The 14977-nt window shown below is 38.1% G+C and overlaps 1 protein-coding gene across 18 annotated transcripts in view; it reads right to left on the reverse strand.

Moving 5' to 3' along the window:
• The window catches only part of HERC1 (HECT and RLD domain containing E3 ubiquitin protein ligase family member 1), a 311831-nt gene that overhangs the window by 63848 nt on the left and 233006 nt on the right, over positions 1-14977 (reverse strand). For 14 of the 18 annotated variants that reach the window (XM_063652260.1, XM_063652248.1, XM_063652245.1 and 11 more), the window contains exons 41-51: positions 13563-13679; positions 13120-13351; positions 11649-11773; positions 10136-10356; positions 8901-9173; positions 8145-8193; positions 6921-7121; positions 5706-5880; positions 3254-3524; positions 2908-3121; positions 1289-1545 (exon numbers count right to left, since the gene is read on the reverse strand). In XM_063652260.1, coding sequence (XP_063508330.1) covers positions 1289-1545; positions 2908-3121; positions 3254-3524; positions 5706-5880; positions 6921-7121; positions 8145-8193; positions 8901-9173; positions 10136-10356; positions 11649-11773; positions 13120-13351; positions 13563-13679 — 2135 coding nt within the window. The remainder of the gene's footprint in view (positions 1-1288; positions 1546-2907; positions 3122-3253; positions 3525-5705; positions 5881-6920; positions 7122-8144; positions 8194-8900; positions 9174-10135; positions 10357-11648; positions 11774-13119; positions 13352-13562; positions 13680-14977) is intronic. The other 4 variants (XM_063652261.1, XM_054450106.2, XM_063652251.1 and 1 more) reach the window with 3 other exon arrangements.

A 14977-nucleotide genomic window follows, 5' to 3' on the forward strand; every position in this document is an offset into this window, starting at 1 on the left:
TTTTTAGTAGAGATAGGTTTCGCCATGTTGGCCAGGCTGGTCTCGAATGGCCTGGCCTCAAGTGATCCGCCCACCTCAGCCTCTCAAAATTCTGGGATTATAGGCATGAGCCACCACACCCAGCCTCTACTCTTTTCTAAATGGCTTGCAAATATATGTGAAGCTATACTTATTTGAAGTATAGCTTTAAGGTACTATGCACTAATGCATTTGAATTATCTGAAACCTATTATAATCTTTACTAAATATGTTTACTTAATAAGTACTTTAACATTTTATGTTCTATAAAATAAATAACACTGACTAAGAAGTAATTTTAAAAATTGTTTAAGTAGGCCAGGTGCAGTGGCTCACACCTGTAATCCCAGCACTTTGGGAGGCCAAGGCGGGTGGATCACCTGAGGTCAGGAGTTTGAGACCAGCCTGGCCAACAAGCAAAAACCCTGTCTCCACTAAAAATAGAAAAAATTAGCCGAGTGTGGTGGTGCACATCTGTAATCCCAGCTACGTGGGAGGCTAAGGCAGGAGAATCACTTGAACCCGGGAGGCAGGGACTACAGTGAGCCGAGATCTCACCACTGTACTCGTCTGGGTGAGACTCCGTTAAAAAAAAATTGTTTAAGTAATACAATTCAATCTTCATTTCTTGTTATAGCTCAGAGACCCCGTGGGTTAGATTAAAAGAGTGAGGCCAATCCGTTTTCCTTTTGCGTGTTGTCCTTCAGTATCTGTGGGTGATTGGTTCCATGATTCCCTGCCCCAAACTGGCAGATAGATTCCTTATAAAAATGGGGTAGTATCTGCATATAACATATATATATATATCCTCCCATGTAATTTAAATCATCTCATGATTACTTTAAATACCTAACAGAATGTAAATACTATGTAAACAGTTATACTGTACTTTTTATTTGTATTATTTTTTATTATTGGATCATTATTTTTTACCCCAATATTTTCCATTGGTAGTTGGTTGAATCAATGGATGCGGAACCCACAGATACAGAGGACCAAATGCATAAGTCTTCACCTTTTGTGAAGCTATTCCTTTGGTTTTCTTCTCATCCCCCATCCAATTCTCCAATTCGTATACTATTATATCAAAATACAGAGAAAGTAGAGTTGTTAACCGCCAGGAACATCTTTGTAATTGTGTGCATGTGTATGTGTACGTGTGTGAACGAGAGTGACACAGAGAGACCTAAACTTTGAGCTCTTTGAGAAAGGCAGAGACTATTTCATCTTACATAAGGTGATTAACACACTTTACACTCAAAATACTTACTCTATTCTGATGAGCCTCCAACTTGATAAAGGAGCATTTTCTAAGATCTCCTCCCATATCGGCAAGTGTTTGCAGAGTAGTTTGGTTGTCACGGTCGTGTGCAGCAAGAGTGCGCACGAGTTGCTGAGCTGCCCATTGCCGATGCTGTGAGGACAGCCTGGAGGAGAGGCAGCAGGCTGCCAGGGCATTAGCCAGCTCCAGAGGGCCTACAGCAGAAGGATCATAGGAAGGATGGGCATACAATTGGGCAATTAAACCTGCTTAAACAAAACATGAAATGATGCTCAGGTGAGATTCGGTGGTGGTGAACAAGCAAATGGGTTAACCCATATCTTTTAAGAATTAGCACTTTTGCAAGCAATTATTTCACTAAAATATGCACACAAAAAATAAAGCATTTATCTCACATCAAATTCTGTAAGAAATCTGATTCATTAAAAATACACATTTTAGGCTGGGCACGGTGGCTCACGCCTGTAATCCCAGTGCTTTGGGAGGCCGAGGTAGGAGGATCATCTGAGGTCAGGAGTTCAAGACCAGCCTGGCCAACATGGTGAAACCCCGTCTCTACTGAAAATACAAAAAAAAAAAATTAGCCACACCATGGTGTGGTGGCGTGTGCCTGTAATCCCAGCTACTCGGGAGGCTGAGGCAGGAGAATTGCTTCAACCTGGGAGACAGAGGTTGCGGTGAGCCGAGATTGTGCCACTGCACTCCGGCCTGGGGGACAGAGCAAGACTCCATCTCAAAAAAAAAAAAAAAATTATTGTACAGCAATCAATAGTCTTTGCTCCAAGGACTCAGTAGACTAAGAAAGCAGCACAAATAATTTTAAAACCAGGACGGAGACAGCATGCCTTTAAGAAAAACAGTTTGGCTTTTGTTGCTCAAAAGTGATGGTGTGATTGTAACCAGTCAAGGAACTGGGCTATAGATCCAAAAGCCAGTATCAGCTGGGCGTAGTGGCTCATGCCTGCAATCTGAGCACTTTGGGAGGTCGAGGTGGGAGGACCACACGAGGCCAGGAGTTCAAGACGAGCCTGGCCAACATGGCAAAACCCCGTCTCTACTAAAAATAGAAAAATTAGCTGGGCATGGTGGCATGTGCCTGTAATCCCAGCTACTTGGGAGGCTGAGGCAGGAGAATCACTTGAGCCTAGGAGGTGGAGGTTGTACTGAGCCAAGATTGTGCCACTGCACTCCAGTCTGGGCGACAGAGTGAGACTGTGTCTCAAAAAGAAACAAAAAACAAAAGCCAGTATCTCTTGGCTAAATGGTCCTGATGAAGAGAAAGGCAGTACTGATAAGTAGTCCCTTCAAAGTGTTATAATCTTAAAACAAAGAGAAAAATAACACTGCCTTCATCTAAATTTTATTAAAGAAACCTACCAGGATTATTATCTATGGTAACTCAAATCATAATCTATAACTAAACTAATATGGTACATTTTCTAATCTTTGTTTCCATACACAGCGAAAAAGAATCTATGCACTTCTTTTACATTCTAAACTTAAGAAACGTCAGATAATTTATCATATACTAACAATGTAAAAACATTATTTAAAAATAAGAATCAAGTCGATTAGAAGACTGTATGTTTCAGTAGTATGAAACCTACCTTTCTTTTCAACTTCTGACTTATCATACTTAGGTCTTAGTTTGGCCCCTTTGTCTGCTAGCAATGCCACAAGGGCCTGTGTTACAACAAAGTTTGGGGAGGTCACAAGCTTGTTCTCTTCAGCAATTCCTCGGAGAAAGCTGGGTAGAAACTTTCGCTGAATTGAGTCATCAACTGTGGTTAGATTTACACCTGTTGCAGCAGAAATCAAGTTCTGAAGAAGCAATTGGAAAAACAGGCTTAATTTTTACATGTAATTTTGGAACAAAAATATTTCATTTCAAAAGGCTCAAGAATCACTCAGAAATAAGCAATGTAACGGGGAAAAGTACTGAAACTAGCTTACCTGTGTACACAACTGTACAAGCAGTTTGGCAGCACTAGGAGCATTTGATGCAAGACATCCCACTGCTGTGCTCAGATAGGCCAGGCAAGAGATAGGCTTGTTAGCCTTGCTATTCCCACCTCGTGATCGTTCTGAGGTGCTAGCCATGGCAGAAGGGCTGGTGGAGAGGCCAGCTCTCCCTGCTGCTGCCAAGCACATTAATCGAACCAGCGTTCGGATATCTGTTAGCCCCAGAGACTCAAGACCAGCAGCCAGGCTACAACTGGAACCACTGCCAGTAAAGAAAAACATTTCAGATGGATGAAGAAAATGGATTTCTTAAGGGACCATTTGCAGTCCCACATAACATCCACAGCATCAACAACCATAATAAAATGTAAGCTGCACTATTATTAGCCATACATGTCCTAAGAGCTGTCAAAGGTATCAAGCTGGAAACTGGCATCTAAACGTTCTCTCCTTTTAATAAGTATTGGCATATACTTGAAGTACAATTGAACTGCCAAAGTAAAACAGGAATGTTCACAAAGCATAAATTTTCATAAGCTGAACAAACCCATGTCACCACCCTCCAGATCAAGAAACAGAACATTGCCAGTACCTCAGAAACCTGCTTTGGGCTTTTCTCAGTCACGATGCTCTCAAAAGTAACCACTATCCTGACTTCTAAAACTACAAATTAGTTTTGCCTGGTTTTGAACTTTACATCAATTGAATAATTAATGTATGTACTCTTTTGTGTCTGGCTTCTTCAATATTATGTTTGTAAGATTCATCCAAATCTTGTAGCATTGAGCAGTTCATTTTCATTGACATATACATGAAACCTGCCACAGTTCATTTATCCCTACAGATGACAATCAGGCGGTTTCCAACATGGGGCTATTATGAATAGTACTACCATGAATGATTGGTCTTTAGGGGGCACATATTTAAGTATTTCTGTTGGATATATACCCAGAAGTGGATCTCTGGGTCACAGAGTATGTTCCTGTTCAGCTTTAGTTGATACTATCAAACAGTTTTCCAAAGTGGTTATACCAATTTATTTTCTCACTAACAATGTATGAGAGTTTTAGCCGTTTCAGTCACTTTTTTCTCCCCAGTGTTTTAAATGTTTGCCATTCTTGTGGGTGTGCAGTAGTATCTCATTGGTGGGTTTTTTGTCTTAGGTTTTTTTTTTTTTTTTTGAGACAGGGTCTCACTATGTTTCCCAGGCTGGTCTCAAACTCCTGGCTCAAGGGTTCCTCCCGTCTTGGCCTCCCAGTCACACTGGGTTTTAATTTTCATTTCTCTGAAGACTGAGTGAGGCTGAACATCTTTTCATGTTTATTGGCCATTTGGAGATCCTCTTTTGTGAAACACTTCTTAATGTGTTTTGCCCACCTTCTTCTGGGTTGTCTTTTTCTTGTTAATTTATAGGAATTCTTTACACATTCTGTTGGTTAGATGCATTACTAATATCTTCTTCCAGACTTGCTTTTTTACTTTTACTTTTCAAATCACTTTTGCTAAACAGAGGTTTTCTATTTTATTGTATTCCAATTTATCAATCTTTTATGGCAGATTCCTTTTGTGACTTGCCTGAGGAATTTTTGCTTGTCCCAAGAACAAGAAGCAATTCTTCTGTTACCTTCAATAAACTTTATTGATTTATTTTTCTTTCATATTTAGATCTAATAGCCACTTTATAACTATTTGCTTTATATAGTTTGAGGTTGGGACCAAGGCTTTTTTTTTTCTATGTGGATAAACCATCAGACCCTGCTTCAGTTATTGAAAAAAACATCCTTTCTCTATTGCTATACAGTGTAAACCACTGTCATAAATCAAACCATAAATCAAGTGTTTATTTATATGTGTGGGTCAGCTTCTGAACTCTCTTCTGTACTATCCTATTTGCCTATCCTTGAGCCAATAGCACACAGTCTTATGGAAATTTTGTTTTTCTTTCAGGATCTTTCTGCCTTCACTGATTTGCCATTAAATACTCCTGCTTAATCATTTCTTAAACAGCTGTCTTTTAGGTATTTCTGGTTCTCATCCCCTTTTTACATTACACTCCACAGTATGAACACAGCAAGGATCCCCATGATGGCATCTGCAGGCTGACTTAGCTACACAGACGGTCAATACATTTTGACCTTTAGTTTTTGATCCAGCACCATTGGGATCAACAGCCTTAGTTTCCCATTTCAAGCAACAAAATAAAATGTATGCAGTTTACTCAGTTGCGATAATGGCATTATTTTCTACCTAAAAAGAGCCAAGTATTAACTGAATGACTGATTGAGTGAATAACAATGATGACTAAGTCTAACATCTTTCATTCAACAGTACATATTCAAGCTTCTAAAATTCCATGTCACCCTCCCAAACACCACCAGACTCCCAGTTAATGTACATTAGAAGTTAACTTAGCATCATGTGACATAAAATAACACTCACTTACCTGACTGACAGAAGAGACAGTGCTCTCATGACCATGGTTCTGGCCAGAAGAACCTGAGCAGCAGCAGTCACTCTCCTTAAAGCCACCACACGGTCATGAGGGTTTGCTAGGGCAGCTGCCTGCTCTCCTAACGTTATTCTCCCAGAGGAACTCTTTTCTACGGAGCCATGGCAACCTGAAAAACATAATTTTGTTTCGTTCTCAACAAGGTAAGAAAAAAATATATCTGAACTACTAAAAAAATTTCGTATTCTACAGATGTTCCATAACAAACCAATGCCTTTTGCTCATTTGGAACTTGGTTATATAGAAAATTTCTTAGGAGAAACTCACATACTTCTAAGTTTAAACATGGATATTTCTAACTTAGATATTTCTATGTTAACAATGTATTTACCATAGGAGAAATTTTCCATTACGTATTTTTTGTTTTGTTCATTTTGCCCATGTATCACATCTACCGATGATAAGAAAGATATAAGAAAGTTTTAAAAACATGCTTTGAGAATTTATAAAGGACTGAATTACCAATACCGCCCAATTCTTTATTTTGTATTCCCTATACCAAAAATTTACCACACCCTCTCACCCAAATAAAAAGAAGACTGCACAATAATTTTGAGTTGGTTACAGGATTCTCTTAACATCAAGTTTTTTTTTTTTTAAATAACAAGTTTTATACATCTTTTTATTGCTTCGGTATTATGAAAGACAAAAAAAAAAATCAAAACATTTATTTTTTCCTCTTGAGACAGGGTCTGGTTCTGTCACCTAGGCTGGAGTGCAGTGGCTCAATCATCACTCACCATAACCTCAAACTCCTGGGATTAAACAATTTTTCTGCCTCAGCCTCCTGAGTAGCTGAGACTAAAGGTGCACACCACCACACCCAGCTACTTCTCTTCATTGTTTTTACAGAAATGGGTCTCACCATGTTGCCCAGGCTGGTCTTGAACTGCTGGCCTCAAGCGACCTTCTTTCTTCGGCCTTCCAAAGTGCTGGGATTACCAGCATAAGCCACCATGCCCAGCCAAAACTTAATACCACATTATACCTTCAAAATGTTAAAACAACTGGCTAAAGAGACTTGTTGGGGTGAGATAATGTTGAACCATTAGTCTTATTTACTTTTACTTTATTATTATTATTTACCTATCTAAGAAACAAATTCTAGTAGATGCTATAAAATCAATGCAAATCAGGATTTCAGTTTACCTATTTGCATCAGAGTCTCTTCCATACTGTTGGTGGCTGTGACCATTGCTACTGATGCTCCCAGTGGATCACTGTCAGGGAACTGAACTGGTTCTGGTACAATGCGCCGGTCATTTAAACCAAGCGGTCCAGCAAGTAATTCAAATTCTTCTTCACCAGTTAGCTTTTCATCTTCATCAACATCCAACATGTCCCAGTCTTCTGGAATTTAAATAAATAAATGTATAGTACGTGAATTTAAATATTACATAAACCTGCTGGCAATGGTTATTCTGAAAATACATCTAAAACACAGATGAGCAGCCAGATGTGATGGCTCACGCCTGTAACCCCAACACTCTGGGAGGCCAAGGCGACTGGATCACATGAGGTCAGGAATTTGAGACCAGCCTGGCCAACATGATGAAACCCCATCCCCACTAAAAAATACAAAAATTAGCCAGGCATGGTGGTGTGCGCCTGTAATCCCAGCTACTCAGGAGGCTGAGACTGGAGAATCGCTTGAACCTGGGAGGCCATGGCTGCAGTGAGCTGAGATCAAGCCACAGCATTACAGCCTGGGCAACAGAGTGAGACTCCATCTCAAAGAAATAAAAATAATAAATAAATAAATAAATAAAATGCAGATGGATTGAAAGTCCAGTGACCACATAATGAACTACAGCACCATCTCCTGAAAACTTAACCAAACTGCACTCCTGAAGCGTAAGTGAGACTCTCAGGGAAAGGGAGTCAATGTAGTTAAATAAGTTGACAGCAATAGCAAATGCTACAGCTGGTAACAGAGGTTTAAACTAATTAAAAATATTGTCATGGGTCCAACAAAGAGTTCTTAGCTGTCTGTAATCATTACGGAATGAGTTATTTCAAGAAAATGAGTGCTCCAGAAAAATCAATGCTCATCTCTATTTATTTTTTACTTTCCACAATTAGGGTGGAAATTCAAAATATACCACATCCTTTCCCTACTTTGAAAAAAAATACACCAAATAGAAATTAATATTCTGTGGTAAAGTTGGTCTTTGAAACCAGGTTCTTTTCCTTTGACTTTTAAACCAGCGTTGTTGCTATTAAATTCCCTTGAGTTTTTAAGGGAAAATTTAAGTTAACATGTACACAAATACAAACACACACACACACGAAGGTGAATTTTAGTAACAGATGTTAAGCAGAGAGGATATATAAAAAAACATGTAAAATAAAGAGGCTCTCAAAACAAACTACCTTCATACACACTGTCTTGCTTGCCAATTAGATCTGGAGCTTGTCCCTTGTACCTGCACCAAACATGAAGAACATTGCATTTTTATATAAAACAGTTAGTACCCCAAAATGCAAATTAAGTCATTAGAACATTTTAAGAGGTCATTAATAAAGCAGCACAAAATAAAAAAGTATGTTTCATGTTATAGGCTAACATAATAAAAACTGCTGGTATGTAGGTACACACATGCTTACAAAATCAATGATTACTTCACCAAACTACTGGGGAGATTTCTGGGTTACCTAAAACAACTATTTTAACCAAATTCTATTCCATAAAGCCTTAAAGATTTTAATAGTTGACAATAAAGGCAACAAACCTACTCTCTAGGGATTAAGGATGTAAAGAGATAATATTTTTATGGAACTCGTTTAATCAAAAGTCTGGTTTTTTCTTAAAATGCCAGAAATATGGTAGAAAACACCAATGAAAAGAATTGAGTAGAAGCCTCCTGAGGGTTAAGGCAAGGGTCCTGACCATTACTTGCCAACAAGTCAGAGGTTAACACAGTCAAACTCCAGGGAAGGATATGTTGCCATGCCATTATTCCTGGGAACATGAATTTCTGAAACCCCTCCATCCCTTCTGCCCAAAGTGTAAGAATCATGGGATTTCAGGGAAGGTTATATGTAACTCCTCACATGAAAAATCTATAGTTCCCAAGACTTAAGGTATGAGGTATCTTCAGGAGGTCTGGATATCTACACAATTTCAAGGTACCTTTCAGAACTTGTTGACTTGGATTTCGTCTTCAGGGCTAAGTACTTCTCCCTGCAGGTGCCACATAACAGGTAGTATGGATTTCCACTCCCACATTCACCACCAAACCAGCCATCCACATAGGAACCATTGCTGCGATAGCCCTGGCGGTTTGCACTGCGCCCACAGCCTGGATGGTTTCTCTTCATGTGCTGATTGAAGCTGACAACGCTGCATTCACACAGTTCACACACCACCACTTCTTCCCTGTCTTCAGACTCGCAAACATGCTGCACAAAAGGATTTCATACCAAATGATTAGTCAATTTAACATAAAACCAAGAAGTACCAAGTAGATTATTTATGATATTAAATTACTTTATTACATATGCTAGAATATTTCCAACATGTTCATTAATGCTACATAAAAAATTTCTTTCAAATCAGAATTCAGATAACACAATCTGAAGGTGTTCTTTGCCCTCTCTCACTCTAATAAGTTATATCAACAATACAAGTAACTGAGTATCCTACTGAGAAGAGTTAATGAACATGACAATCTGTCCTATCTCGAAATGAGGCTTTTTTAAAAAAAACTCCACTAGTGAAAAGACTAATTTTCATCTGGTCACAAAATGCATACCTATTTTATAAATTTTTGAGAAAAACCATAACGATTCACTTATTTATATAGCAGATCCTCTTTCCTGTAGGACTTACATCTATGAGCTTTTTGGTCTCCCTACTACAAAAATGTAATGCTAAACAATGTATATACAAACCCACCATGTACCCTGCCCCCGGATGGAGGTATTTACAAGATCTAGGTGAGCACTGGTTCCTAGAATAAGGCATTACATTGATTAAATGGAACCTATGAAGGAGAAGAACATGCATTCAGATAGCAATGTGAGCATAGCAGCCATGTTATATAACCTGTCAACGTCTACTGGAACCTGATGCTTGTTTTGTAATCTATCTTTGACATCAGAATCAAATATTACCACAGTATGACTCTATTCATCTTGTCTGGGGAGAGAAACAATAAAATCCCACAGAGAAAGCAAGAGAGACTTTTCCTTATTAGTTTGTAGGTATCAAAGTAACCTCATGCTTTAAATCCCCAAACCTCAGGATGAGATAAAAGACTTTTTAGAGTGTTTCAACTCTAGGCAAGGCTGCTGTTAGTAAGCTATATGAACAGGAGGGCAGGAAAATAAGTCAGAGCAGCCCCCGCTGCAGTCACACACACCCAGGTAGGCCAATCCAGTACCTCTGGGATCCACATTCCCAGAATATCATTGTCACTGGTCAGGTCTTGTCCAAACATAGCTTCCATTGCTTCATCATCAAGATCAATTTCCAATTCCTCATCTAAATTAAAGTCATACAATGCCCCTGGGTCTTGCTGCAAAGATATTCCTTCTCTCCGACTTTGATTCCTGTGGGCCTGCACAGAGCGGTATAATCCCGCTCAGAACAAAACAAAAAAGGCATTTTATTTGCATGCATAAAATAATTCTGAATATTTCACCAGTTCTTAACTGCCATACATGTAGGTGAGAACCTATCTCAGTTGTCTTATTGGATCTCAGACCATAAAACGTCAAATTATACCTATCACGTGTGTTTCCTCTCTTGCAAATGAGGATAATAATAGCAGTCATATCTCACTGCGTTATTGATAGGTTTAAGTAAGAGAATCCATGCGATGCTTTATAATGTCTTTGTTGCTGTTTTTAGAGACAGGATCTGGATCTGTCACCCAAGCTGGAGTGCAATGGCACAATCCTAGCTCACTGTAACCCTGAACCCCTAGGCTCAAGACATCCTCCTGTCTCAGCCTCCTGAGTAGCTAGGACTACAGGCACATGCCACCATACCCAGCTAACCGTTTTTTAATTTTTTTGTAAAGACAGGGTCTTGCTGTGTGGCCCAGGCTGGTCTCAAACTCCTAGCCTCAAGTGATTTCTCCTGCCTCCACCTCCCAAAGTGCTGGGATTATAGGCATGAGCCACTGCTATAATGTTAATCATATAGAAAAAAACTTCAATAAATATTGGCTATTACTATTCTTTTAGGTTTTAAAAAAAATCAGTCACCTTAATTATATGAGAAATATACATGCTTTATTGTCTAGGACAGTCTCAAGTTCTCTCACTGTTCCCGTAAATTACTGAATCATTACTCATGTTCTAGTATTTCAGTGATCAAATTCTGTTTTGACAAATCACATATTCAAGTTTTTGGTTTGGAAAATATATTCCCTATAATTTATATTTTACATGCCCAGAACATAATCCTAGAATTTACTAATGTAATGAGGGAATCTGGTCCTTATCTAGCAGTGAAGCCCTAACATCCACAGAGTAGTATATCAGAAAAGCCAGGGCCTACTTTTTTGGCACAGTGCCCTTTCCAGCTCCTTCTTACCACTGATGCTAAACATTACACATGTATCATCACTTCTTAAATTATAATTGACTGAGAGCAGAAGGAAGAGCATTTATATAATTTCTCAAAATCTGTAAGTGGCCAGTATAGACTTCTGCACCCGGGGAAACTTAAAAATAAGCCTATGAATGTATGCTATGATTTAAATAAAATTATGTAAATGCATAGCAAATGATATCCAAATAGCTGTTCTGTTAACGTGGAGGGACTCAGCACTTAGTATCATTAGTTTGCATCTTCTTTAATGTGCCTTTATATTGCTTTCAAAATAAGATCTTTCACAAAGAAAAGGATACGAAACATACAATTACCTGCTCTTGCTAGCAATGTGCGAGCAGCTAAGTCAAACTTGTGTCTTCTTGTTACCGCTGAACGACCTCTAGCTGATGGTCCACTTCCAGAAGCTGCATTCTCTGTATGATCTAAATTATCAGGGCTACAAGTGCAAGTGAGAAAGCAACACAAATTTTTTAAAACCATTATGGAAAGAAAGCATAGGTGTAAGCTTACTTGTAGTATTACTTTATTCTCACTGAGAATAAAATATGTTTATGATAAAATTTGAAACACATCTTTAACCCTTGAACAGTTCAATTATGCATATAACATTTCCTGTGACCTGAGCAATAACTTTATCTGATGTTGAATTCTTCCAACAACAAAATGATGTTTAATGAAGCTCAAATTTAAATGAGATCAAATATGACCTTAACTAAATCCTAAAAGATTAAATACTTAAAATTTGAAATGATTGAGAATTCTTGCCTACGAAAAACAGGTATTTTGAAATACGTTATGAAAATATTCACTGAGCTTGTTGGAAAAAGCTTGCATGCCATCTAGGACACAAGCCTTGGTTACTATATGGCTCTATAGTTAAAGTGAAAAATAAAGATTTAAAGTCATAAGAAGTGATGAAGGAAAAAAGATTTTAGGGAGAATTTGTAAGATATTCTATTACATCTCATTTTAGGATAGGCATTATCACAGAAATCTTTTTACACTTTTTAAAGGGGCATCTTCTACTAGATATTAAAAACTATAGAAGAGATGAAAATATAAATATTACACAGAGAAGACTTAAAAGTTCAATTCTAGGCCAGGCACAGTGGCTCATGCCTGTAATCCCAGCACTTTGGGAGGCCGAGGCGGGTGGATCACGAGGTCTGGAGTTCGAGACCATGCTGGTCAACATGGTGAAACCCTGTCTCTACTAAAAATACAAAAAATGAGCCGGGCATGGTGGCACGTGCCTATAGTCCCAGCTACTTGGGAGGCTGAGGCAGGGAATTGCTTGAACCGGGGAGGCGGATGTTGCTGCAGTGAGCCGATATTGCGCCACTGCACTCTAACCTGGCAACATAGCGAGACTCCGTCTCAGGAAAAAAAAAAAAAAAAAAAAAAAGTTCAATTCTATCAAATACATTAAATCAATGTCCAATATTAAAATGAATACTCGACTTTATATCACTGGTATGAGATAAAATTATTTTATTAGCATGTTTACTTCAAAACAAACTTGACTTGTTTCCTTTTTCTGTATAATTTTACACAAAAATTATGAAATTCCTTCTGGCATGAAAACACCTATTCAAATCAAAACTTGTCATGTCACTTTTACCCTTCACAGAAATATAAACTTGTAACTAAAATGCCCATCTTTTCATATAACTATATTTATCAACTTTACATACAATTAGAAGCATTTATGAAGGGTATATAATAAATGGGGCTTTGAAATTTATAACACATGGAACAAAAGTACAGAAACTAGAATTTCACCTTTCACTAAAACCTTCCTCCATTTCAGCAGCATCAGCTGATGGTATGTCTCCAGGCGACTGCAAATAACAAGGATCATTTGACTTCCCGCCACTGCCTAGAACGGCTGCTCCATGCCTGGAGTCTGCTGTGCTGCCGGACTGGGGCTCCTCTTCATCCTCATGCCCAGGGTGCTCTATCATCCACATGGCAAGGACAGTGATATTCTGGGCATCAGCCTCTCCCCTAGCACCTATACAGGGGAAAAACAGTCTGATGCTGACTATGGGCAAAGAATTAGGTCTTTATGTTATCAGTTTAAGAGTGTTTGCTATGATGCTCTTTTAACAAAATATAGTGTTAAAAATCTTACCAAGTTTCATAGCCTCTTAAAAATTATGTTGTCTTTAATAAGCTAGGACTTCTCATATCTGTATACACTGATATATAAAAACTTATCCTACCTGTAGCTTCCATGGCTTTGGCAATCTGCCGAAGAGAGAACCCCATTTCCAGCAAGGGAACTGCAATTGCTGGAGGAGGAGGAGAAGTTGAAAGTCTACTGCTTGGGTCTGACAAGGCTGAGACAAAAGGAAGAGAAATAAGAACCTAAATATCACTAGATACCGTGAGCAAAAATTGTCTTCATAGTCCTCAATTTCCTAGTATTGCCCAAGTTTAATGAAATTTTCCTCTACTCAGAATATGTGGCTAGGCACTGTGGCTCACACCTGTAATCCCAGTTTTACTACCATCCATTTATGTTATACTTAGTAAAGATCTGTGTAGAGGTACTGCAAGAATATGTAAATAACCCACTCCTCATCCAAGTTCCATATTTGTAAATCTGTGTACTCAATAAAATTTATTTGTAATCTCAAAATCAATACTCATGTACTTTTGTAGTCATTTGTGACATATGCAGAGGGACTAAAAAGTTTAGTCCCTCAACACGTGTTCACAGCTGAGGTCCAACAAGGTGATGCTCTGCCTTCATGTTTCAGCTCTCATGTGAAAAACAAGTGTCCTTTTCATAGTCTATTTAGTGCTACATTCTTTGCATTTTTGTGCTTTTGGTCAGTGATTTCCCGGATTAAAATGGCCCCAACCATAGTGCTAAAGTGCTGTCTAGTGTTTCTAAGCACAAGGAAGCTGTAATGTGCCTTATGAAGAAAATACATATGTTAGATAAGTTTCATTCATGATGAGCTATAGTGTTGGTGGCCATAAGCTCAATGTTAGTGAATAAACAGTATATATGAAACGTGGTATCTTTAAACAGAAAGATGCATAAAACAAGATTATACAGTATACTGATCAGATGGTGGAAATGTAACTAGAAGTTCACAGGAACTTAACTCTGTATTTCTCCTAGAAGCAATGGTTCAGTATTTGCTAATTCAGTGTTCATAATGACCTTTTAGAACATAACTATTGCTAATAATGAGAATCAACTATTATTCCATGTATTCAGTAAGTTAGAGGAAAGACTGAGCATGTGAAATAGACATGGAAGATGAGATTAAAAAAAAACAAATCAAATGTCTACCGATGAAACTATAGTGTCTGAATAGAAAAATACACTGGACATTAACAGAACATTAGACAACGCAGAAGAAAAGATGAATGAATTAGAAGATATAGCTATAAAAACTATCCAAAACAAATAATAATTTATTATGGAGCTTATAACATATGTAAAAGTGAAATGTATGATAACAAAAGTATAAATGATGAGAAAGGAAAATAAAATCATCCTGTTGTAAAATTATTACTTTAACTACGTATGAAGTGGTACAATATCACCTTAAGGTAGACTCTGATAATTAAAGACGTATACTATAAACCAGAAGGTAATCTCTAAAAATATAAAACGAAG

Source organism: Pongo pygmaeus, chromosome 16 (genome assembly GCF_028885625.2).
Source record: "Pongo pygmaeus isolate AG05252 chromosome 16, NHGRI_mPonPyg2-v2.0_pri, whole genome shotgun sequence".
NCBI lineage: Eukaryota > Metazoa > Chordata > Mammalia > Primates > Hominidae > Pongo > Pongo pygmaeus.